Source organism: Lepidochelys olivacea (assembly GCF_965140295.1).
Source record: "Lepidochelys olivacea isolate rLepOli2 genome assembly, chromosome: 3".
Taxonomy (NCBI): Eukaryota; Metazoa; Chordata; order Testudines; family Cheloniidae; genus Lepidochelys; species Lepidochelys olivacea.
Window position 1 is genome coordinate 84778166 of NC_140413.1, and position 27023 is coordinate 84805188.

The 27023-nt window shown below is 40.5% G+C and overlaps 1 protein-coding gene across 4 annotated transcripts in view; it reads left to right on the top strand.

The window, feature by feature from the left end:
• Window positions 1-27023, top strand: part of FIG4 (FIG4 phosphoinositide 5-phosphatase) — a 158613-nt gene that overhangs the window by 83006 nt on the left and 48584 nt on the right. For all 4 annotated transcript variants that reach the window (XM_084624323.1, XM_084624324.1, XM_084624322.1 and 1 more), the window contains 5 exons: window positions 4744-4882; window positions 10704-10762; window positions 11403-11550; window positions 13171-13254; window positions 19697-19892. In XM_084624323.1, the coding sequence (XP_084480449.1) occupies window positions 4744-4882; window positions 10704-10762; window positions 11403-11550; window positions 13171-13254; window positions 19697-19892 (626 nt within the window). The remainder of the gene's footprint in view (window positions 1-4743; window positions 4883-10703; window positions 10763-11402; window positions 11551-13170; window positions 13255-19696; window positions 19893-27023) is intronic.

Consider the following 27023-nt stretch of genomic DNA (forward strand, 5'->3'; position numbering starts at 1 on the left):
CCTAAATTCCAAAACAGCTTTTCAGTAGAACATCATAAACTGTATTTTATCATCATTCATTTAAATAGTAAGATACTGAGTTCAATAAATTACACTGAAACAAGACAACAGTTAGTTTCAAAATGCTTGCAATTCCTGATGTATAAAACAATGATCAATGTCTAAAAAAAGTTAATCTCTCTATAGAGGGTTTTTTAAAAAAAATGCATTAAAGATGTGTAAGCCATTGTTCTTACGAAGTCAAAGTCATCCTCCTGAGCAACACAGCTTTTCGGGTTTTATTTAACACTTTTATTCATGCTACCTACCAGCTGTACAACAAGAATGAATGAGTCCTGTATATTATGTGCTCCTGTATTTGGAGTTTTACTCTGCCCTTCTTTAAAAAAAAAAAAAAAAAAAAAAGTTTGTATCATCATCCAGGTTTATTTCAAAACTTTGTATTGGTTCTAGCATGGTCTCATAGTCCTCCTCATTCTCTGACCATCTGTGGGTTAAGTCTTAGCAGACTAACCATTTTGCAGAGGAAATGCAGCCTGCATGCCCAAAGGGGCCTACTGTATACATCAAGAAACAGTCTTTATAAGCTGAATCTGTTAAGCAAATAGGGACCATGGTGAGGAGCAAGGAAGCAGGTGAAGGGAGCATGTTGAGAAGCAGGGCTCTGTGAAGAGACATGGGCATGGGGGATCCTGGCGGAATGTCAGAGGGGGGAAACAAGGGGATAGGAAGAAGTTGTGTGTGGGGAGAATGGGGAGAAAAAGTGAGGCTGGTAGGTGAAGGAGGATGTTGGTAAATTGGCGAGGATTCAGATGAGGGCCACAAGAATAATTAAAGGATTGGAAAACACGCCTTATATTTAGGCTTAGTCGAATTTTATTTTTATTTTTAAAAATGTTGATGGATAATATCTGTTTGTCTAAGCAGTGCACAGTTGTGGGAAATTATGGGTGTGGGGGTCAGACAATAATTCTTTAATGACCGAAGACAATGAAATTCAAAAAGTTAAAGCTTTATAATCATTCCAAAAAATGTCAACATCACATGCCACAATACACAAAGTAAATGTTCTTAAATCAAACTCTGTGTTCCCAAGCAGCATTTTCCTTTGCCTATCTGTAAATTTCAGTTATTGATAGAAATACTTTTTCCATCTGTCTCTGTGTGTACGGTGAAATCAACAATTACCAACACTTACTTCACACTGATAAAAGTTTAATCCCTCCAAGCCTATTTATAGTGAGAAACTCAAGGAGCTCAGTCCGTTTATCTTAATAAAGAGAAGGTTAAGGGGTGTCTTGGTCACAGTCTAGAAATACCTACTTGAGGAACAGAAATTTGATAATGAGCTCTTCAGTCTAGCAGACAAAGTTATAACACAGTCCAATGGCTGGAGGCTGAAGCTGGACAAATTCAGACTGGAAAGTCATTGGGACAACTTACTTAGGGTTGTGGTGGATTCTTCATCACTGGCAATCTTTAAGTCAAGATTGGATGCTTTTCCTAAAAGGTATACTCTAGTTCAAAAAGGCATTAATTCAGGAAAATCCTGTGGCGTTTGTTATACAGGGGGTAAGGCTAGTTAAACAAGTGGTCCCTTCTGGCTTTATAATTGATGAATGTATGAAAGCAGAAGAGAGAGGAGGTGCACCTTTGGCTCATCAGAGTAGAGTCTCCCCTCTGCTTTTTCCATTCCTGATGCCTTACAGGGCACACCCTGCTTTTTTGTTAGTCTTCACACAAGCCTCCAGTCTCCACTCACCTCCTCCTGAGCACCATCCATAGCCTGTTAAAGTGCTGTGCCCCTCCACAACCCTACCTCCACTAAATTTCCACACACCTCTGTTCAACACACACACACACACACACACACACCCTCCTTTTCACAACCGCTTGCAAGCCTCTTGACTCTGTGAAGATGTTCCATGCTGCAGGGAAGGGAGCACACCTGTTGAGAATATAGGAAGCCAGATGAGTAGCTGAGTTTTCATTGAAGACTTGACTGATGCCATGTGGGTTTCCTGAAGCCCAGGCTGAGGCATCAGTGCTTGATCGATTTTTCCACCGCTGCTGTGCCCCATGGTACACCAAGGCATCAGTCATGGGGTAACTTTGCTCCATTGCGGAGATGCAATTTCTGGGGACAACCCTGCCTCTGTGGCACATGCAGTTGGTTCCCCTGGTTCTGCTTTCTGTGTGTTGGAGAGCTCAGACAGCGGTTCTGAGAGAGCAAAGTATCTGCTGAAGCACTGGCTCTTGAACTGTTCCACACCAGTAATGCCTCAGTATGCTGGGGATTGGAGGCAGTAGTACAGGGAGCCCTTCAAGTGCCAGTATCTCTGAGCTCTACCCTCCATGCACAGCTCTATCCAAAGTCCCCTGCACACCAGCCTTTTACTCTTTGCACAGGCCCCCTACACATACCTGCTAATGTCTGTTTCCCCATACATAACCACTCACCTTCCCAGAGCTTGATCTTGCCTCCATACCACACCCCTGTACTCTCTGCAACCTAGCCTGCTTTCCTGCCTCAACAGCTGGTTAATGAATGAGAGTTACAGGTATTTGGAAAATTTTAATGAACAAAATTTTTCATTTTCATGTTTTATCTAAAATTATGTTTACAGAGATGCCAACCCTCCCTAATTTTCCAAAGTCATCCTGATTTTTAAATGTATTCATGAAATTACTAAATCAGGATTAAACCTACACATTTTGCAATTGTATTTAAAAATGGGAGGAGTGTCTGTTGTGTGTCACTCACCACTCAAATCCAATGAACACAGTGCCATGGCTACAAGGGCATTTTTCACCACCATCAGCGTCCTGTGCAGGTTGCCCACAGCACAGCCATATGCGTGCCATGTATAGTGTATACCATTTTGGCAGTCACACTAGGGGAGGCTTACAGGTTGGCTCCTTGGTTGCATCGGTGAGATTCCCTGGGCGGGGGTGTCTTTCCCAGGCCAGTGCACCTGCACAGGGCCCAAACACATGGCCGTTGCTTGCACCACTGCTGCAGGGGGCAGAGTGCTTGGCCAAAAGGACAAACAGAGTACAGTGAGTGGGGTGCACTCTCCCCCATGCCTTTTCCCTCAGCACAGCTAATGGTACCTGGCACTGTCCCAGCCAGATGGCTCTGGGTCTGGGACAGGCTGAGCAGCTGCCTGCAACACCAGTAAATATCTCCATCAACCTCAGTGCCACCTGCACCTGTTATTAGTCCCTCATCTCCCTGAGATCAGCTGACACTGGGCACCTACCCTTTATCCGCTTATCTCCACTCCTCCCACCTCATCAAGCAACCCCCTTCACCTCCATCTCCTCTCCTACCAACCCCAACAAGTCTGTTCCATGCTCTACGAAACTCACCAAATGCATCTTTCAGACCAACCAGACACTCCATTCCACTCAAGCACCTGGCTAACTGACACCTATCCCTCCAGGGGCACCTGGTGACCCATCAGCCCACCTCTCACCTCGGGGGGGGGGCAGGATGACATCACAGTATACCATAAGATAAATTTCTGGGGGCAACCCTGCCTCTGTGGCACATGCACAGACTGTGAAGTGAAGGTCATTCTGATAGGTGGCGAGCTGAGGTAATTTTGAGTGGGTTGAGGTGCTGGATTTACCACTCAAGCCAAAGCTTATGGGTTAGAATCATAGAATCTCAGGGTTGGAAGGGACCTCAGGAGGTCCTCTAGTCCAACCCTCTGCTCAAAGCAGGACCAATCCCCAATTTTTGCCCCAGATTCCTAAATGGCCCCCTCAAGGATTGAACTTACAACCCTGGATTTAGCAGGCCAGTGCTCAAACCACTGAGTTATCCCTGCCCCCTTTGTAGTTCATTAATAGGGTCTACAGTGCATTAATACAGTCCAGCAGGGTCCAACTGGGGCAGTTAAAATGCAACACAATACCTGTGGCTTGGATGGTAAATTGAGCACCCCAACCCCCGTTGACAAAATGAGCCAAATACACCAAAAAAGTATGCAAAAAGGTTTCAGAAGTGCTTGTGAATGAGTGAGAAAATGGCCAATGTCATGGTCGCACCTGGTCATGGCTATTAGTGTTACTAAATATTACTTCAGCTTGTACCACTATTATACTGTAATATGCACAAAAGTGCATCTGAAATGCACAGCAAGCATTCAAGAAACTATCCCAGATGCATTGTCTGTGTTTGGTTTTGTACCTTTGACACTTGGTGCTGCTCCAAGCAGCATCCTTAATTCCTCCCTAATTTTTTTCATAAGTGTCCCAAAAAGCCTCAGAGTAAACCTGGCACCTCTGGTATTAGCTGATGTATCTGAGCAGTTGTATTAGCTAATTGTGATTAAACTCTGGTTATTCCAAACAAATGGAGCAAATCTTTTTGTATGTAGCTTTAAAAGTTCAAATGTCTTCGTTGTTATTGGAAGGTGGCTGTGTGTGAAGTATGAAGTTTGTAGAGACTATTGTTTAGACAGAAGAATCATAAGAAATGTGAAGAAAATAAGTCAAAATATCTAAAAAGGGAGCACTTTACTAACTTTTGCGGCAGAATAGTTTTTAACATATTAATACTTAAACATGTCAATTGTTGTCTGGAAAGTTTAAGTTCAAGCCCTGAAGTGTAAAACAGTGGGATTTTAGTCTTGCTTTAAGTGTAGATTTCATAACTATGGTGGTGTTACTACTGCCTCCGTCATATTTTTGTGAGCATAAACAGAACATCCCGGTGTACCTCTTTTTTTACAGATGCTGACAGGCAAGACTCCATTAATGTATTTTTGGGAGTATTCCAGCCTGCAGAAGGAAAACCTCATCTTTGGGAACTTCCTACAGACTTTTACTTGCATCACAAGAACACTATGAGTCTTTCACAGACAAGGAGAAGGTATTTTGTAGTTCCCTATTTATCATTCACTTTCATAATACGTGTTCAAAATTTAAAAACCTTTAAATTGATTTTGAACAACTGTCTCAAAAATACATTTCACTTTGCAAAATAAGCAGGTAAATTACTCTGCCTTGCAAAAGTGGGTTATTTGAAACAAATACATCATTGCCATATTTTAAACATTTGTAAAAGCATTAATTATCATAATCTCCTTTTATGAAATGTCTGACATTTCGTTTTAATTAAATGAGTCCATCTGATGGAAAAGGACAGATTAAAAAGATGGAATTTCATATGAATGAAGCTTGCAGTTTGAAATGATCTGCTATTTTATTGAAGTCCAGTTACCAGCATTTAATTAATCTGCAGGCTAAAAGTATTTCTGTTAAATTTCAGCTAGTCATATTTATTGATGTAGCAAAGTATTTGAAATACTGTGATTAGCATTCATTTTTTTCTGGGACACAACCAGTTTTCAGGAGTACATGCTCAGAAAATGTAGACCAAGAAATGTGCATTTCTATTTTTTACCCACCTCCAGACCCCATCCCAATCTAGTCCAGTTTGAAGATTGTATCAATCCAGTTTTATCTGTCATCCCATTTGTGCATTATAGTTTATATAACAATAATAAAGCCGAAGTACTTGATATGGGAGATGATTTTTGAGGATAACTTCATCATATTGAATGACTGTTTAGAATTGTAATGACTGACCATGCCTCTACATTATACTAATTTTAAAAGAACAGGTGATATTGGAAACTTTCTACAGAGACCCTTTCAAAGCTGCTACGGTGCTTCACCTGATTTTGTTAGATGTTCCGACATTATTTTGGTCCTGCCTACTTGTCCATCCTTTTGTGGGCTTGGTCACTTCAGTTGTTGGATTTGAAATTCTGCTTTAGATTTTATCTGGAGAAGATTCAGGTCCCTTAAAAAAATCCATATAGCCACTGGTTTCATCTTAACGCTATGCATCAGGTCATCCTGCGTCCAAAAGAACTGTTTCTAGATGACCATTTTCTATTGTATTTTATCTGTTTTCATAAGCAGCATTACATAAGAACATAATAATGGCCATACTGGGTCAGACCAATTGTCCATCTAGCCCAGTATCCTGTCTTTTGACAGTGGCCAGTGCCAGATGCTTCAGAGGAAGTGAACGGAACAGAGTAGCTATCGAGTGAGCCATCTCCTCTCATTCAGCTTCTGGTAGTCAGAGGTTTAGGGACACCTAGAGCATGAAGTTGTATCCCTGACCATTTTGGCTAATAGCCGTTGATGGACCTATCCTCCATGAACTTGTCTAATTCTTTTTTGAACCCAGTTATACTTTGGGCCTTCACAACATTCCCTGGCATCATCTCTTGAGGGGTTTTTTTATGCTGCTTGTAGCCTTTTATTTTATTTAAAATGAATTTTGTAATGTGGTATTACACCACCATGGGTTTGGCTTTGACAGCTACAGTTTCAAGCTTAACAGAGTGAAAGTCCCCTCTGCTATTTGCTTCAGATTTAGAGTCTGTAGGAACACACAAAGTCCAAGGATAGTGACCGCACATCCATTCACAAGTACAAGGTTTAGTTTTTTACAAGTTTTATTAAAGTTACAATTAAAGTTATGAATACCCAAGCATATAGAAATTCTATACAGACCTATGCACAAGTTACAAATATAGTTATACTCACATCCTTAACAATAATGTTACTGATGGGTTACTCATGGATTGATTATCAGTAGAGGGATGGTTCCTGCTGGAGTATCTCATAGGGAGCTAAATTTTCCTAATCTAGGCACTCTCTTTTTATAATGTGATTCTGACTATACTTCATTAGCACTTCTGCACATAGTGCACCCTGCAGTTAGGGCATGTGTTAAAAAAATGTTATTACCGGGTATCTTGTAACAAAAAATTACTCTTACTGTTAATTTTTCACTATCACCCATTGGTACATCTTTTCCCATAATCTTAGGGCATCGGGTTATTCTTCGGTCACTTACGTCAGCATTTCTTATCTCCAAGGCCTAAAATAGCTAATCTAAAATCTTGCGGGCCTTAGCCTACAGGTTCTTGCGTTTCAGCTTGTCTTACTTGTATCTAATACATGATTCCTCTAAATAGTGATCAGTCTTATACCTCTATACTCTCACAAATTAACTCTATTTAACATATAATGATTATATATGACATAACATGTCAGTCAATCACATCACACAATAAATGAACAGTAAACTAAAATCATTTGCTACATCGTTCACATCAGCCATGCAGCCAACCTCCAATTAGTCTGGCCACATAAAATATGTGCAACATCTTTCTTCACTTTATTGTCCACTTATCCTGAACATTTCTGTGTAATGCTGTGTGGCAAAGTGAATTCAACTATGTGTTGCAAAGGTGATTTCTCAGATGAATGTCCCAGTCTCCCTTTAATTCATTATCTTGTTTATTTCAAAAGCTGTCTTGTCTTTTTTGTGTTCTTGCATGTTTTGTTTTTCTTTGAATTAGAAAGTTAAAATTGCTACTTACTATTTTTCTCCTATTTCAGAGTAGCAACCATGTTAGTCTGTATCCACAAAAAGAACAGAAGTACTTGTGGCACCTTAGAGACTAACGAATGTATTTGAGCATAAGCTTTCATGGGCTATAGCCCACTTCACCGGATGCATAGAATGGAACATATAGTAAAGCAAAATACACACACACACGAAAAGGTGGAGTAAGAGGCTAATTAAGATGAGCTATTATCTGTTAACTGTTCTCCGTGTGTGTGTATATAAAAATTTTTTTTTCTGGTCTGAATTTGTCGTTTTTAGTTTTTCTGATTAGAGTTCATAATATACAGAAAAATTTGTTTCATGTGGAAATAATGCCTTCTGATAACAGTAGATACTGTAGATAACTGAGATATAGATATATATTTCTATATCGTCAGTCTGTTTCCTTATGTCAGATTAAATTGTGATTTCTTAAGAAGACACAATCTGATGTATTTGTACAGCACCAAGGAAACTGGGGCTGTGATTTTGTGTACAAACTGCATTTGAGTCTGAAGGGGTTAATATGCGACTGGGGGCCAAATCAACCCCACCCATGACACCAGAAGCATGTGTCAGGCTTCAAGGAAGGAGCTAAAAGGGGCAAGCCCCTGTCAGTTGGATGCTGGCTGGGAAAGGAGATCTTCAGCTCTCTTACTGTGGAAGAGAAACCTGGCTGGAGCCAGGAACTGAGGAAGATTGTAGCCTATCAGAGCTCCTGCAATGGAATGTAGGCTTGGTCCAAGATGGATGCCATGTTTGGCTACCAACAGTTGACTTAAACTTGCATGAGCGAATAGGGTGGAATCATTTGTTTTCTTGGTACACTGTAGAGCCAGGGAGGTGCAAAAAACCCAGAAGGGACAGAAGAGGAGTTTTGTTTTGTCAATTTTGGACTTTGGATGCTGCAGAAATAGTGGAAATGTTATGTACCTAACTGGAGCGCTAAATCTGCTCAACCTGGAAGGTGGTGGAGGCTGGGCTGCATCACACCACAAGATAAGTAGGTGTATAGGGAAGGCAGGCAGCCACAGGGGTTCCAGTCATGACTGGGGCTCTTGGCCACTATGGCAATAAAATAATAATGATGAAAAATACTATCTCTGGGGCCATGGGAAGAGAGGGAAGAAGTAACTTGCTGTAACAGAAACTTCTTTCCACTTCCCAGGCCTTTCCCATCTCTTGTTCAGAAAGAAAATATTTCATAATGAGTGGTATACACTTCCTCTTGAATTCATGGAGAGAGAACAAAATAGGAGGAGTCTGGAATCATGGAAATTGGGCTTTTCCCCTGTCACCCAGCTCCTGCTCAGTGCCAGCAGCAAGACAGTGCTTAGGTGAGATCAGCTCTTGGATGAAGAACAGTTGCCTGAAGCCAAACCCAAGAAAGACAGAGGTGATGCTGGTGGCCAGAGGAAAGTATTTTGAAGAGCGTGCAGCCACAGTGCAGTCTTTGTTTGTTGAAGATCTACAACCACAATTAGTCATGTCAGTCTATCGTCTAGGAGTTCTCTTGAATTCCTCTGACACTAAGTTCTCACATAGCGTCTGTGAGAAATGCTTTCTATCTTCCCTTGGCAAGGAAACTCAATTCGATTCTGATAGATGAAGTCCCGACCTTAGTTATTCATGCCTTTGTCACCTCTCAACTGGATTACAGCAATGCAGTGTGCCTGGTCATGAGGGCTTTAGCACTTAGGAAATTCCAGCTAGTTCATAACACTGCAGTGCATCTCCTCAGCAACACAGACTACCATGAGCATAGTCCTCAAGTCTTTACATTGGCTTACCATAGAATTTTGAAGCAAGTTCAAGGTCTTTGTCCTTCTCTTCAAAGCACTCTATGGCCTGGGGCTCTGATACCTAAAAGACCATGGCCAACAATTATGCTTCTGTGGTGCAATGGGTCTCTCAACAATAAAAGTAAAGCTTGTCTGTCCAGGAGACAGAACTTTCTCCGAGTGCAGTTTGAGACTGTGGAAGAACTAATGACTGTCTCGAACCTCACCACTTTCCGCTACAAGTTCAAGGCACAATTCTTTGGCTGTGCCTTCTCTAACATATTGTATATTTATATTTTAAAAAAGAGAGTAAAAAAATAGAATAACACACCCTACCAAAACAAGACACTTCACTGCACACACTTCTGCTTCGGGGGGGAGAGGATGAGAGAACAAACAACATGTGACGGATGTGTTCATGTTGCTTAGTGCACACCTGGAAGGCTCTCAGATACTACTGCAATAAACGTTGTATTAAAAACTTACATGACAGGGATCTGGGTAGCAGAATTCCCACAGTGTCTGCTGCTGATCACTGCATTAGCCTAGGTAGGATCTGATCTTTTATATTTAGGATCATATGTGTCTCTCAAATAAAAGCCATAAAGATAACTTTTTTTTCCTTCCAGGAATGGTGTCGGTATAGTTTAGAAAAAAATTACAGATATAATTATGAGGAAAAGATGGAAACATAGAAATATGAATAGCTGAAAGACAAAGCATGCTTCATTTATGCTTCATTTTGTTTTCCAGTAGGTTATTGATTTTCATTCAGTGAGAGCAGCTAGAGCACTTTATCTTTGCTGTTAAATATTCCAGTAATGAAGCACTCTGGTTCTCAGACCTGTATGATTAACAAATCTCCTGTCAGTGTCTTTTTAAGAATATCAACACTCCTGTCAGGAAGCCAACTTATTTTGTATTTTTCACAAAACTTTGCAAATTGTCAAAGTTTGCCAAATATCGATAAATATTATTGCTGATCTCCACACTCTCTTCAAATTTTAAAACCTTAATGTTAACATTTAAAAAAAAAAAAAACCCAGAAAGATGTTAACCAGTAAGCTTATCTGATAGTTTTGCATTGTTATGACCATTGTCTTCTCACACACCCTCTCCACATGCTGCTTTGATCTCCTTCCATGCATTATGTTTTAGGCCCCAATCCTGCAACTGCTACCGAACAGTTGGACACCTGAAGTAAATGTAGGTCTGTGTAGGCAGACTGCTGCACCTGCATAGAGCCCCACTGACTTCAGGGGTCTGTCCACAAAGGTGCAGTTGCACGACTGGGAACTGTTAAACTTCTCAGGCCAAGGATTGTTCTTTCCTTTCTCACACCCTTGCAGTATAAACCACCATGCACAATTTGGACCCTATACAGTGCATAAAAAACGGTGTGCATGTTTTTAGATATGATAGTAGATTAAATATTTATTTTCTATATAAAATACTATAGTAAAGTCAATTCCATGTGTGAATTTCCCCCCCCATAGCTATACCTACTGGTGGACACGAGGTGTATTAAATCATTTACCACTGCCTTATGATGAGGGTAAGTGCTCTGTGTTTTTTGTTTTACAGAATATTTTGGAAAAATACTGATTATTTTGTTTCAGCCATTGAATGGTTTGCATGTATTCCTTTAATCACAAATTAACAAACTGATGAAAGCTGTGCAGTTATAACAGCTGACAAGGATTTCCTTCTCAATGAGCTATGGGTTTCACTAGCATGTATGAGATGCCTGCATTACAGCTGCCAAATGTCCATCAGTTGTTGAGCCAGATATTGTAAATGTGGTGCTTGCTGTAGACTTGTGGATATGACTTTGGCTTCTATAAATTCACATGCAGGGAAGCATTTTAAATAGTTTTTTGTCTTTCCCATTCATATGTGGCTTGAAATATTGTAAATTGATGACGCACAAGAATAGTCTAGCTGATAATTCAAATACAATTGGAAGACACATCACCACTTCTCCAGCAGAGAGACTGTTCAAATCAGAAATGTCAATTTAAAAGGGAATCAAATTAATTAGTTAACTTTTATAATGTAGCCCCTCAAATATATATATATAATGTCTTGTGCTATAGAAAAAACATATGGAAGTGTTTATTACAGGAGTATGCAAATAGTTTTTTTCCAAATGTGCTAATGATTTGCAACAGAACATGTTGTCTTTTTTTTTTCAGTGACATGCACTGAAAATATAGGGAAGTTGATAGTGAAGAAATTTCACAAATATGAAGAAGAGATTGATATTCATAATGAGTTCTTTCGGCCATATGAATTAAGCAGTTTTGATGACACCTTTTGCTTGGCAATGACCAATTCTATACGGTATATTTTGCAGTGTTATAAATCATATAATTTAGATTTCACAATTCTAATACATAACCTGAAACTTACTTTAGTGCAGCCTTTTTGAATCTTGTCCCACTTTAGTATTTGTTTTTACTTGGAGCCCCCACCACTGTCTTACAGTAGTGGGGCGGACACTATTAGTATGTTACTAACGCATTTGTTCAGGACATACTAAGCAAATTACTCAAAATACAAATCAAATGGTACTATAAAAACATACCTTACCTGTATTAGTGCTGCTGATGTTAGTCAGTGAGAGATTTGAGTAAGGGGCAGGGTCGTGCAGGGTCACAACACTACTCAGATTTGGACCAGTGGTCCCTCCATCTGTGTGATGGAGGGTGGCTGAGCCAGATTTAAGTGAGTGGCATTGCAAGCTGGCACTTGGCCCCCACACTTTTACTATAATTACTGAATTATTAGAAGGTTCACTGCCCTCCTGCCCAGAAAATTTGATGTGCCACCCTAATTGAGAACTTCTGGTTTAGAGCTTTATTCAGCTGGAAAGAGGACATTTACATGTGTGGACTGTTTAGGTAATGTAGACCAGTGCTACTCAAAGTGGTGGTCTGCGGACCGGTGGTGGTCTGCGAGCCATCGGCTGCTGGTCTACGCACATATTGGGGGGAAAAAAAATTGCCAATCCCCCACATCAGATAGCTTGAGAAGCACTGATGTAGACTACTTCATTTGAATTCATGCAGTTTTGTCTACTCCATGCCATAGTCCAGACTACAGGGTGTGAATTATAGACTGTTCTAACCTGTTGCTCTCTAACAGCCCCATGTAGACACCTAGATTCTGCTGGCGTGAACTAAAAGGTACCTAGTTCATTTTGAGGTAGTCCCATTTAAAACAGGACTATGTAAACATGAACTAGGTACCTTTTGTGCATGCCAGCAATGTCTATGTGGGGCCTGTAGAATGCAGCTTGTTAGAGCGCTCTACAAGTCACACACTCATAGTCTGGACTGCAGTACTGTGTAGACAAGCCCATTCTCATTTAGGAGAAAAATTGTGTCTGTTCAGATATATTCTGTTTTTATCTCAAGATTGTGTGCGCTTGGAGTTGATTAAAACAATCAGCTGGAGTGTTTTCCGGCTGGCAGCCATGACACCTTGGATCATGCCAACTGAGTATTTTAAAAAATATTTTGAGCATGCATGCTTTGGCTAATGGCTTTTGTGGAAACGATTTCTAAAATGGCCACTTAAACTAATTTGAGAGTCATGAATACCATCATGAAAATAACATTGTTGGGTTTCCATTACCCCCAACCTACTTCACAAGTGACAACTCTGTGCACAGTCATGTTTTGTGGGTCTGTGTGGTACAACTGAAGGCTTCTTAAATCTCTTTGGATTTTAATTTTTTTTAATTTTTCCATGACTGTTTGTGACCTGTAATCAAAGTTTAACCTAGACAATCCTTTTTAATTCATGACAACAACTTTTAAATTCAAAACTAAATGTTACAGGATGTTCAGACTTGTAGATGTGAAGAATTTTCAGCAAAACCTGACAAAATATAATTTTAGAAGCGTATTTCACATGTTGAGCTTTATTTTATGGCTGATTTTTTTCCCCCTATTCCAGAGATTTCATGCCCAAGAATGTTGGAATTGATCCAAGTCCATTTACAGTGCGGAAACCTGATGAAACTGGAAAATCAGTGGTGGGGTAAGATTTGCATATAAAATATGGAATTTAAGATATTGTATTGGCATAATAACATCAACATTGTAGAGTACAATGCAATTAACAACAAAATGCATAATTACTTAGTTCAAGATGAGCAATGACTTGAAGGGGACACACAAACCATACGTGGCTCTTGAGTTGAGGCATAAGGCTAAAATCCAAGTACCTACCTGTACTCAAAAAGAGAGTATAAAGGATCCAAGGCCTATTTGAAGTAAATGGAAAGATTCTTACTGACTTCAGTGGACTTTGAATCAGGCCTTAACTATATTTATTATAGTATCGGTAGCATCGTGTATTACTGTGTACTGCCTGTGTATGTCAGACAAACAGAATTTATGAAATTGCTTATGTGAGAGTACACACTGAGACATAGTACAGATTAGGAATAGTTTAGAATAATAGTGAAAATTTTCTGGCATGTATAACAAACATTAATTTGGATCTAAAGCAACTTTGTAAATAACTGTCTTCTCCCCTGAACTAAATCTAAAAAAAAGTGTTCATGAGTTAAAAAGAAAATGTATGGTACACTTGTACTAACAACATTATTTTTAGAAGAAATAGAGATAAGGGAAACTACAGAATAGAAAAGTCCAATATATTCAGGATCATAATGTTGACTAAATTAGTGAATACAGAAAAGAATGCACAAAAATTACAAGATGATATATGGTTATATCTAAGGTTGTAGGAAAAAGCAGATGTTACATGAGATAGTATATTATTGATGGAATGGTGTAATATAGTGTATTGTCTAATAAATATGTATGTTCTAAGCGTAGTGTATGTGTTTGCAGTATGATTTAAGTATAATAAATATTTAAATGTGTAATAAATTTCTAAAAAGAAAGCCTGCTGATAGTCATGAGTAGTTTGAGAATGTAACACCAGAAATTAAAGTTAGAATTGCTTTCAGTGTTCTAATATAAAATTAAAAGACCATCTGAAGATCTGGTCTGAATGTTTATCTTAAAAACAGTATCATCATTCTTCTTCAAGTGACTCTGCATGTTCATTCCATTCTTGGTGGTTTGCACATGCACTCCACTCTCAGTTGTAAGAAATTTTTCCCACTGGGATGTCTCAAGTGCCCTCTGTTGCCATGTGCCACTGGGTGCTGGTAGAAAGGCCCAGCCACCTGCAAGATCCCATAGCTCCCTCTTTCTGCCACATGACAGTAGTTGGAATTGCTTAGTGCTGTCAGTGTGCTTGTTGTAAATTAGTTGTGGATAGTTCACTAGTTGATTAATACTTAGCTAATAATGTAGATAGGATAAGTTTCTTTCTCAGTACCCAGTTTGGGGTTTTTCCATTTCTTGGCACCAAGGGATGCCTTGGGCACTGGGCTTCAAACCCTGTGTCTCTTTCACTAGGCCAATGAGAAGGAGTGACCCACATTCAAACTTCTTAAAATGTTTAGGGGAAGCCCATACTCAAGATTGTTGTCAGATTTGTAAACACTTTAAGCCTAGGACAGGAAAGACACAGAAGCCAGGCTAAAGTATTTGCTTAAGAAAGTGTCCCTGAGACCTCTGTCAGAGCCTGGCCATTCAAACTCAGCTCCTAGTGCCTCAGCATCAATTAGGGGTGTGCCTCCTATGTTGCATGAAGTGCAGTATTGTATACCTTCCCCAGTAAGCAGACTGTCAAGAGAGGAAGGTCGCCAGCACTGAAGTTGTGTTGTACATGTCCATTCCAAAATGTGTTGTACATGTCCATTCCACTACCTCCCCCCCTCCACTCCCAGCATTGGAGTTGTCCAGCAAGAAGAAACTGAGGAAGCTTGGGGATGACTGGGCCCTTTATATCAGCATGCAATGGTGTGCAGCAACAGAGGGTACTCAAGCCACCCCAATGGGTACCACTGAGGGGAAAAATTTGATGACTTTGTACGGGGTGCACACACACCAGCAGGAGTAGAATGGTCATGTGGAATGTTCAAAGAACAAGTTATGGAAGGTTAGTAACCTTTTGGGTTTTTTTGTAGACCTAAAAAAGCCATTGGTGTAGCAGGACAGTGGGGTGGGAATAGGTATTGTTTCATATTCTCTGTGTATATATAAAGCCTGCTGCAGTTTCCACGATATGCATCTGAGGAAGTGAGCTGTAGCTCACGAAAGCTTATGCTCTAATAAATTGGTTAGTCTCTAAGGTGCCACAAGTCCTCCTTTTCTTTTTGCGAATACAGACTAACACGGCTGCTACTCTGAAACCTGTCATTGGTGTAGATAATTTGCCATATCAGTAATGCTATGACTGCATGCTGTTATATTAACTTCTGAGGTATCTGCTCTTCTATGAAAATTTTTTAGAAGCCATATAATATATTAAGGCATAAGGATGAAAAGATATAAGACATAAGGATGAAAGTGGAAAAAGAATTTCCTGTCCTTTCAAAATAAGGGCCCAATGGGTTGCATAATCTAGTAGATTTTGCTCTTTTGCTCTTTCCAATTTTTGTATTAGACAATTCCAAGCTAATTTGATTTTCTTTCCTCTCTACGGGTAGTATATTTATGTGTCCCCAAACAAAGAATACATTGTTCAGACATTTCTGTGAGGTCTCATATTTTTGGCATGGAACATCAACTATAGAGCTGCACACAGTTAATTTTATTTTCTAAAGGAACAGTGGCAACTGGTTGAAAAAGGCACTTAACTGTACCTTCGTTTGATGCAATAGACTTTAACATTTTATTGAGGCATCTCTGAACTGTATATTGATTTGCCAATCTCCTCCTTGATTTTTTTGTAATGTTACTTATTAAATCATTTGACTCTGTATCTAAATATTGATTTGTTTCAAACAGCAGAACAACTTGTTCTGTTTATTTACAAGGATTCATTCTTAGATCTCTGGTCTTCCCAGTTTAAATATCCTCATGAGCTTGTGTGCTTGAAGTGTGTTTTAAAACATTGGATAAAGTAGAGTATCCTTTTTTGTCTTTGTGTTTTCAGTCTTAAAAATCCATTTGCAAAACACATCATTATTGTAATTTGCCAAAGGGAAAATTACTAGTGGTACTAGTGGTAGCTATCTACAAAGAGGCTATCAAGATGCTTACGCTCTACATAGAAATCCGAAGAAGTGATAGTGTGCCTAGTCTGCTGTGAGTGACAGATCAGAGTAATTGTATGCTTTTTCCAAAGTGTAGCACTAAATTGCCAAGGGTATTACAACAGTTCCATGCTGTTGGTTCCATATTTCTAGGGCATTACCGAGTCAGGATGTCCTGAACTTAGTTTGGAGTCATTAAAGTGGAACATCCTTTATCAATTGCTAAGCTGTAAGTACCAGCAAATGCTTTTGTTGTTTCTTCCACTTCCTTCATCTGACAGATCTGCACTGAATAACTCCTTCAGCTACCATCCTCTTTGTCCAGTCTTCTACAGTGCCATTGAGAACCAGGAAAAGTCCCTAAACATTCATACCTTAAAGCTGAATTAAATGGGTACCTGATGATTTCCTGTGTCACTTAAAGCTGACATAGACAGCTTTATGCCAACCTCTGTTGATGCCACAATTGAGCGTGTGGCTGGGGAAAATGGGGCATGACTGAAGCACTGCTATACTCCAGTGGTCCCCTACTAACCACATGACCCTTTGAGTGCTGTTGTAGCCAGCGGAACTTAGAACAGCTGCAAAACTGCTCTAACTTGATTTTTGAGACTGGACCTGTGCCCAGTGGTCATGGGATAAGGAAGCAACAGTGATGACTTAGAGACTCCTTTACACCCACCTCTTTTTCCCAGAGTGTTGCATATACCAAGTGGACAGACCCAAGAATCCAATCCCTTAATGTTTATTCCCTTGTTCATTGCATACTTTAATTTATCAATCTTAATCTTGTATGAATGTTCATTTAAAGATGTTCCCTAATACAAAGCAGTGGATTTTAATGTTTTTGCCATTATAAAGCCATAGTGCCTGGTTAATCTAATCATTAGTTCTAGTTATGCTTCATATGAAGCCCAGAGAAGAAGAAAAAAATAAATAAAAGCACAGCAGGATGTGAGTAGAATCAGATATTGCTGGAGGAGGTGTGTGGATTCTGTGGCAGTGTTATACTCAGGTTTTTTTGTTAGTACTTCTATAAATTTTAAACTTATATTTTCTTATTTATTACTTTCCTTCATAAAAAGTTGTGTAAAATTGCTTTTATAAAATATCTTCCATGTTCCACCTCAGAGGTGACTGCATGTTTAATGATGGGTGAGGTGATACATATATACACAATGTATAAAGCACTCTGAGATTCTTCACAATAAAAAAAAATTCATAAATTAGATATTTTTATATGAAAAATCAGTTATTCAGAGGCTTATTACAATTTCCCTCCTCACCTTTGCACATTTTTATATTTCCATGTTTAAGAACATTGCAATATAATAATGTATTTTAAAAATATTTGTATATAGCTTATAGTAGGGAGAACTGGTAGTGACCCATATATTTAATTGCCTGTACACTTTCCATTATACAATTCTTGGATTATTTTTTCTAATTTAATTTGTTTGTTTTTGAGAAACTCTAATCTCCATTGTTTCAGCAGGCCATAGAAATTCATCAAAGAAAAAGTCTTCAGGCCTGGTTGTAGCTTATTTCTTGAGTGCACCCTCTGCTGAATAAATGGGCTAATATAAAGAAAACAGGAAAGAATAGTAAGCTCTCTGTTCTTTATCATCTAGCCTGGAAAGATCCCTTATAAGGTGGCTTCAGATTTCTGTACAGAAATAATGAGACATTGACATGATCGGGGAGGAAATGGAGAGGAAGATGTGTTTATCAGCAGTGTTCTTTATAAATTGAAATGAGGGAGACACTAGCTATGGCAGGAAATGACCAAAGCTTTTCAAGGATTGTAGTGTGAGAAAGTGTGTAGTTAGGAAAAAGTGGGTATATTGATGGTTAAAAAAAAGGAAATAAAAGACTGGAAAAGGGAAAGGAGGAGAGAAGTCAAGGATGACACCAAGGTTGTGAACCTAGGAACAGGAGAGAGAGTGGAGGTGTCAATGGTATTGAAGACACAAGGTGATTGAGAGGGAGAAGGAGGAAAGATGATAGAGCCAGTCTCTCCAAAACTGAGTTTAAGACCGCTATAGACCATCCAAAAGAGAATGTCAGACAGTTGAAGATGTGAGCATGGAGTGCTTAAAGGGAGTTCTCTCATTTTAAGACCAGGGAGAAGGTGGCACTGTTGGGGAGGAGGAAAGTCATTAGCACTATCAAGCAGTTTTATGGCTTTGTTTTTAAACTTTCAAGACCTGGGAAGAGAATGACAAGGTTTGGTAATGCCAGGTTCAATCACGAAAGGCAATGCCAAGTTCAATGCCAGGTTCAGTCACGAAAGGCAATCAAGAGAATGACAAGGTTTGGTAATGCCAGGTTCAATCACGAAAAATACATAAAGTTGTTTAGAAAGAAGGAAGAAGAAAAAGTAGGGATGAAAAAAGAGACTGAGCAGCAAATGGAGGTAAGCTGGCATAATCATGAAAATGACTTCAGACATTCAGCTGTGTGAGAAGAGGTACAGAAATAGTGAATACCCTGGGAAAAGAAAAAATAGGGGATTCAAAGGGTGGGCAGAGCCCTCCCTTAAGAATAACAGAAGACGTTCAGAAGGCATCAAGTATCAGAGGGTAGCCATGTTAGTCTGTATCCCCAAAAACAAGGAGTCGGTGGCATCTTAAAGACTAACAGATTTATTTGGGCATGAGCTTTCGTGATTAAAAAACCCACTTCTTCAGATGCATGGAGTGAAAATTACAGATGCAGGCATTATTATATTGACACATGAAGAGAAGGGAGTTACCTCACAAGTGGAGAACCAGTGTTGACAGGGCCAATTCAATAAGGGTGGATGTAATCCACTCCCAATAATTGATGAGGATGTGTCAATTCCAGGAGGGGGAAAAAGAAAAGGAGTACTAGTGGCACCTTAGAGACTTCTCTAAGGTGCCACTAGTACTCCTTTTCTTTTTGTGAATACAGACTAACACAGCTGCTATTCTGAAACCTGTCATTTAGGAGAGGGAAAGTTGCTTTTGTAGTGAGCCAGCCACTCCCAGTTCCTATTCAAGCCCAAATTAATGTTGTTAAATTTGCAAATGAATTTTAGTTCTGCAGTTTCACTTTGAAGTCTGTTTCTGAAGTTTTTTTTTGTTCAAGGATGGCTACTTTTAAATCTGTTATAGAATGTCCAGGGAGATTGAAGTGTTCTCCTACTGGCTTTTGTATGTTACCATTCCTGATGTCCGATTTGTGTCCATTTATTCTTTTATGTGGTAGAATATCTCCTTCTACCCTATGCCAAATGAGATGGTAACCAAAATTCAGGAATGTATGTATGGTATATTTAAAAGTATTTTGTGTTCATTTAATAAATGTCTGCACTGTCTCTCTCCTTTGAATATATAGGAACAAAAGTAATAGAGAAGAAACTGTGCTCCAGCGTAAAACAGCTGCTAGTGCCCCTCCTCCCCCAAGTGAGGAAGCAGTGTCAAGTAGTTCTGAGGATGATTCTGGGACTGACAAAGAAGATGAGGGAGCTGTTTCTCAGCGTTCAACTCCAGTAAAGATAGCAGATACAGGCGATAATATAAAAATAACAGAGGTGAGAAAATTGCACTGGCACACATGAAGGGAGACCATCAACTTAAAATACACATTTCTTATGAAAATATTTTACCTACTGTTACCTGTAACACTTAATGTTCCTGACATTAAAAGGGAAAATTATTTTCTCCAGTTTATTTGCTTTATGCATCTGACAGCATTTAGTGAACCCGATTATACACAATTGTCAGTTTCCTTGTTTGTTGGATCCTCTCAGAGAGCATTAGGGTAGAAAATGACTTTTTTAAATAGAAAATGTGATTCTAAAGTCATAAAAACTGGAAAGGGATTCAGGGCAGGTATAGTATCTAACACTACTGTACTTATAACTCATGTTTTGAAATTGACTAGATTTCAAGTTGAAAGTGTTCCTTTGAGGACTTTCTTGGTATCTGAATTCTGAATTGTCAAGCAGTAACTTAACAGTCTGAGGTGTTGAAAAATGGTTTAATAAAACTAAAACATCTAAATTGCACATTCTGATTTTATCAGATAATATTACGTTTGGAAGGATTAGATTTTGATTGGTAGATGTCAGTAAACATCAGTTTCGCTGTATACACACACACAACAATGAAAAAATATTTCTGTTAGTGCTATTCAAAATTTACAAATATGTAAAGTAAGAACAGTTCTGCGTGGGAACTTAGAGTTGGGTTTAAGGATGTTTACTTTATATATTCTGACCTGATGTTGCCAGTTTGTTTTTTTAACAGTTATAAAGCTTTAACTTTTTGAATCTCAATATCTACTGTCATTAAATAATTATTGTCTGACCCCACCATAATTTCCGGCAACTGTGAAAATTTAAACTGATACAAAATGCTTAAAAATAAACATAGATATTATCTGTCAAAATCATAAAAAATTAGAATCATATTCTGATAAGCTTAGATAATACTCTGATTTCAATAAAACACACAATCAATAGCAGTATGGCAGTGAAGATTGTTTGCCAAATATTTTCATATTATTGTGCTAACTCCTACTAATTAGTTTTAATTATTTTCATTGCAGTAGCACCCAAAGATCCCAGCTAGAATTGGTGCACGGTTGTAGACTAACGTATAGGAAGACACAGTCCCTGCCCCAAAGAGCTTATCTAAATAGATAAGACATACCAAGCAAAATGGTTAGTGATGGTTGGCAAATGTGAGAAGATGCTGTTACAATCATCTAGGCTGACTTCCTGCAGAACACAGGCAGCAACCTCACCCAGCAACTTCTGTATCAAGCCCATAATTTCTGCTAAGTTAGAGTAAATGATTTACAAAGATATCCAGTCTTGTTTTAAATAATGGAGTTGGGGATTGGTCCTGCTTTGAGCAGGGGGTTGGACTAGTTGACCTCCTGAGGTCCCTTCCAACCCTGATATTCTATGATTCTATGACCCAGAAACATTTTGTGCCAGCCAAGGGAGCAGAATTTTTATTCACACAACTCCCCCAAACTCCTTAGTAGCCCAAGCTGCCACTTCATAGAATCATAGACTATCAGGGTTGGAAGGGACCTCAGGAGGTCATCTAGTCCAACCCCCTGCTCAAAGCGGGACCCAATCCCCAACTAAATCATCCCAGCCAGGGCTTTGTCAAGCCTAAGCTTAAAAACATCTAAGGAAGGAGATTCCACCACCTCCCTAGGTAACGCTTTCCAGTGTTTCACCACCCTCCTAGTGAAAAAGTTTTTCCTAATATCCAGCCTAAACCTCCCCCACTGCAACTTGACCATTACTCCTTGTTCTGTCATCAGCTACCACTGAGAACAGTCTAGATCCATCCCCTTTCAGGTAGTTGAAAGCAGCTATCAAATCCCCCCTCATTCTTCTCTTCCGCAGACTAAACAATCCCAGTTCCCTCAGCCTCTCCTCATAAGTCATGTGTTCCAGTCCCCTAATCATTTTTGTTGCCCTCCGCTGGACTCTTTCCAATTTTTCCACTTATAAGAGCAAGCAACATAAACTAAAGTCCACCCCTTCCAATAAGGAAGCCAAGCCCAAACACTTAAACCTATTTTTGAGGAATGTTTTTACTTCAACCAGTATGCAATTTTGTATAGCCAACTGTCAGACATTATTGTCCACGTACCATTTTATTAGTTATCCTAAATTCACAGAATTTACTGACAAACTCCTTTAGGAGGACAGGCACAGTGGGTAAATTGATTGCCAGATCGTCCCTCCCAGCTTTGCTGCATCAGGCACAGCCTCCAGATGGATGGTGACAGCTGTTGTCACACATCGAGTGTCATGGCTTCATTCCTCCAGATTCCTCAGGGAAGTCCAGTCTGTAGTGGAGGATTTGCCCTTTGAAGGGAACAATGTCTTCAGTGAGAAGACAGATGATTTGTTACTCCTGCAACCTTCCATGAGTGTAACCCTCCACTCACTGGGCATCTACATTCCAGCTCCAAAGAAGAAATACTACAGACCACACACACACAGGCACAACCAGTACTGTAATCATTTTACCACCCAGAGTGGTTATGAACTACCATAGAGGATGCAGTGGATCAAGTACAGTGCCCCCCTGTAGCAGATCGCAGACTCATCAGTGTGGCGCCTCCTGCTGATCATCTTGGAAATTAGTTGGAGCGCCCTCTGTTGGCCTGTGTCTCGCCTGCCATAGGCCCTGTGTCGCTCCGGAACCCCCTCCTTCTATGCCCACCTTGCCCCAGTGGCTACTGCCAATCATCATCTAGCCTCCACTCACTGGGGCAAACTTCAGTCTGTCATGGCCACTCATCATTGGCAAAGAGGTTGGACCAGCTGCCTCTGCATAACACCAGGCTGCACCTCCCAGCCCCAGTACCCGCATAGGCCTTTATCAAGGCCTCAGCCTGGGGAGTTGCCAGGCTGCAGCTCCCCAGCTCCTCTTGCCCTTCCCCAGCACTGCTCTGCTCCAGGTACTCTATTCCCAGGTAGCAAGGTCCTCCCACTCCAGGATAGAGTGAGACTCCTCCAGCTCCTGGCCCCCAGCCCTCTTATCAGGGCCAGCTGAGCCCTGAATGAGCTGGCCACACCTGTGGTCAGCTACTCCGCCAGCCTCCCTCAGCTGCTCTTAATCCCTTATCCCAGCCGCAGCCCTCTCCAGGGGTGCTTTTAACCCCTGTTCCGCACGAGTGGGGCAGCCGCCCCACTACACCTCCCCCTTCCCTCCTTCCAACCCCAGCCTTTTGCTAAAATACATTTTTGACAGGACCTTTGAGAGCAGTGAAACACTCCATATGCTACATTCATCAACCCAAAACTCTGATACCCAATTTGGTGGCCATCTATCTCATTTCTCCCAAGCCTGGCAGAGGATAATGACAAATGGGTTCTCAACATCATTCATACCACTACACCATAGAATGCCTCTTTCCCATCCTCCTTCAGGGACCACTCTGATGAAAGGATGTTAATTTAAGAAGTAAACTCCTTTCTTCATCAGGGTGCTGTAGAGCTGAGGCTGCCTCCAAATACTGGGGAAAGTTTTTACTCAAAATATTTCCTCATCCTGCAGAAAAAGGGAGGATGAAGACCCATCTTAGAATGCAAACAGCTCAATATCTTTATCTGTAGATTGATATTCAGAATGGCCACCTTGGCATCAGTAATTCCTTCACTGAATAAAGACGAGTAAATCACAACTCTTGATATGCCTGCTTGAAAGATGCCTGCTTCCACATAGACATCTACCTCTCACATAGAAAATTCCTTAGACTCACTGTAGGTCTGAACCACTGTCAATACAAGGTGCTCCCCTTTAGCCTTGCACCAGACCCAAGGCTACTCACAAAGGTACTATCAGTAGTAGTCTCTCATTTCTGAGACCATGGACCATCAGTTTTCCCCTACTTTGACTAGCTACTGATTGAGAGATTTCACCAGGTGGTACTGACAGCAACCTCGTTCCTGCTCCATTTTCCACATTCACTGGGACTCTATAAATATAAAATCCATTTTAGGTCTCATGCAAACTGTAGAGTTTATCAGGGCAATACTGGAATCTATCAGTGCTACAATATACCTTCCTCAGGCCAGACACCAATCCATAAAGGAAGTTGTCATTCAACTCAGACTGAGTCCATGGGCTTCAGTCTGTTCATGTCTCAGCCTTCTAGGTTACATGGTTTCCTGTATGTGTAAGACCCTTTGCAAGGTTTTGACTTCATTGCCTGCAAGCTTGGCTTCAGACGGTATACACATCAAATAAGTTAGTCTCACTCCCACACAGGGCATGAGCTTCTTTAGCCTGGTGGGAGACTAAGGAGCAAGTGTGTGTGTGTGTGTGTCCCCCTTTCATTCCTCCCAAATATGAGGAGAGATTGCGGGGTGCCCATCTAGATGAACATACAGCACTGGACGTGGACTCCCCAGGAGTTCATGATGCACATAAACCTCCTAGAACTTTGAGCAGTCCATGAGGCCTGCAAACAATTCCCACCACTCACACAGACTTGGCATATTCAAGTGATGTCACACAACATGGTAACAGCTTTCTACATCAACAAACGAGGGGGAGCACAATCGCCCCTGTCTGCGTAGAGGTTGTCAATCTTTGGAACTGGTATATTTGTCACCAGATCATTGTGTCAGCAGGACATCTCCCAGGGATTCATGACACACTAGCAGACATAGTCAGCCAAGTACTCCTCTGGACCACAAATGGGATATTCACTATTCCATGGTACAGAGCATATTTCATCAATGGGAGTCTCCATCCTGAGACTTGTTTGTGACCCAGGAGAACAGAAGATGCATGATCTACCATTCCAGGGGGGCACAAGGTCAGGACTCAGGGGAGACACACTTCATTTCCCTTGGTTAGGACACCTAATGTTAATCCTCCCTCCCTTTACACCATACCTTGCTTTCTGAGGAACATCAAACAAGATGAAATTGTGATCGTCCTGATTGCTTCCAGATGGCTCAGGCAGTTCTGGTTTCACATCATTCTACAATGCCTGCACATCACTACCCAGTTCTTTCTGGATATTTTGACCCAAGACAAGGGCAAGGTCAGGTATCCCATTCTGATGTCCCTTCATCTAATGGCTTGGTGTTTGGATCAAAACTAGAAAGACCACGTTCAGAAGCTATTCAGGACATCCTTAAAAATAGTAGGAAGGAATCAGCTTTCTACTATTGTTGTCTACATAGCTAAGTGAACAAGGTTTTTTCTGTCTTATCTCAACATTGCCGGATAAACCCAGAGGACTCTGAAATCCATACTATATTGGTATATCGTCTTTCCTTAAAGACCTTGGGTCTTTCCCTGAGCTCAGTAAGCATACACTTAGCAGCTATCGGTGCTTGTCTTCCTATTGATAACCACTTCATCTTCACTCATCCTGTGACAGTACATTTCCTGCAAGGCCTAAGCAGAACCTTTCCTTTTGTGAGAAAACCTCCTGTGCCATGGGACCTTAACCTGGTCCTCTCAAAGTTAACAAGAACTCTGTTTGAAACCTCTACCCTCATGCACTCTAACCGGTTTGTCTATGAAGGTCATCTTTCTAGTTACCATCACCTCAGCTAGGTGAACTACAGGCCCTTATGGCTGATCCACCATACTCAGTCTTCCATAAAGATGAGGTTTCTCTAAGACTACATCCAAAATTTACCCTCATGTAATTTGTGATTTCTGTCTGACTCAGACAATTCACATATCTTTTTTCCTAAACTGCATGCTACCAGCAAGGATATGTTCTTATAGGAGACTTCATTCTTGGAATGTCCATTGAGTGGTGGCTTTCTACCTGCAAAGAACAAAATCTTTCAGGAAATCACCTAGACTGTTTGTATCATTTGAAGAACAGATGAGAAGGGAAGCAGTTTATTCCCAGAGACTTTTCAAGTGTATTTCAGCATTCATTCTGCTGTGTTATGAGTTAACAAACATTCTACCACCACCACAAGGTGTGAGTGCATGCTCGACTAGAACCAAAGCCACTTCTGTAGCTTCACTTTGAGACATTCCTGTCATTGAAATCTGTAAAGCGGGAACTTGGGTGTCTGTAAACATACTTTACAAGACATTATGCCATACTACAATCTTCATCAACTGATGCATCTTTTGGCACAACAGTCCTCCCTTCATTGATACCACACAAGTCCTCACACCCTACTCCTCAATGAATTATCAGTCACCTCCGTGGACCATCGCTCAAAGAGAGGTTACTTACCTTGTATGGTAAGTGGAGTACTCTGAGATGTACCCCTGGCCATGAGGAGCGTTCAGTAAATGGCAAGCCTGCTACAGTTGGAATCTTTATGTACCTCAAGTGACCTTTAGTTATCTCTGGTAAATTTTTTGCTTTGAACTGAGGTTAATTAATGGCCAGTGGTAATTTGCTTTATGGGCTTATATGCACGTGCTATTACTGGCCACACAGACTCACCTACCTACCTCCCTAAAAAGGCTAGGACAAGTCTTTTCTGGTAGGGTCCCCAGCATAGGTATTCAGATATCCAGTTAGAGACAAAAAGAAAAAGTGTATTAGAAGGGAAAAAAAGGCTGCTCATCAGCTTGATTGGCCTGTGGCGCCTCAGGAACTACAGTTGGAGAAACTAGGAGACCTCTCCTGGCTCAGGTACTGTAACACTAGCAGGCATTGTCCTCCAATCAACTGGCTAGCCTGCTTGTCTGTCTCTGCTTTCCTTGGCAGGCAAAATAAGGGTATTAGCTGCCTAGTTGTAATCGTGGTGCCTTAAGAGGAGACACTTTCTTCCTTTTTTTACCTGGTCTTTTAAGAGTAAAACTCTGGCTGGTAGCATCCCACAGGATCTCTCGGGTAATCTTCTCTGGTCAAATTGGGGTCACAGTTTTTGCAACCCAACTGCATTGCCCAATCCTGATCAGGTTGACTGGGCCACCTTTGGGTACTGGTTCTTTGTCAAGTCTGAGTCTGTGTTTTCCCAAGTAAATAATAGGGGAATAACAGGAGACAATGACTCCACCAAAATGATCTCAACGACCCCTGTCTGGGTGAACAGTCAAGACTCTGAAATAGCTTCTTGACTATTAGAGCCTGGTACTTTCCTAGTAGTAACTTATGAACCATTGTCCTCTGACTCAGAAAAGTTGTTTTCTACTCATTCATTCATTGCATGCTTACATTTTCTCAAGGCTTTAAGAACCACATGGCC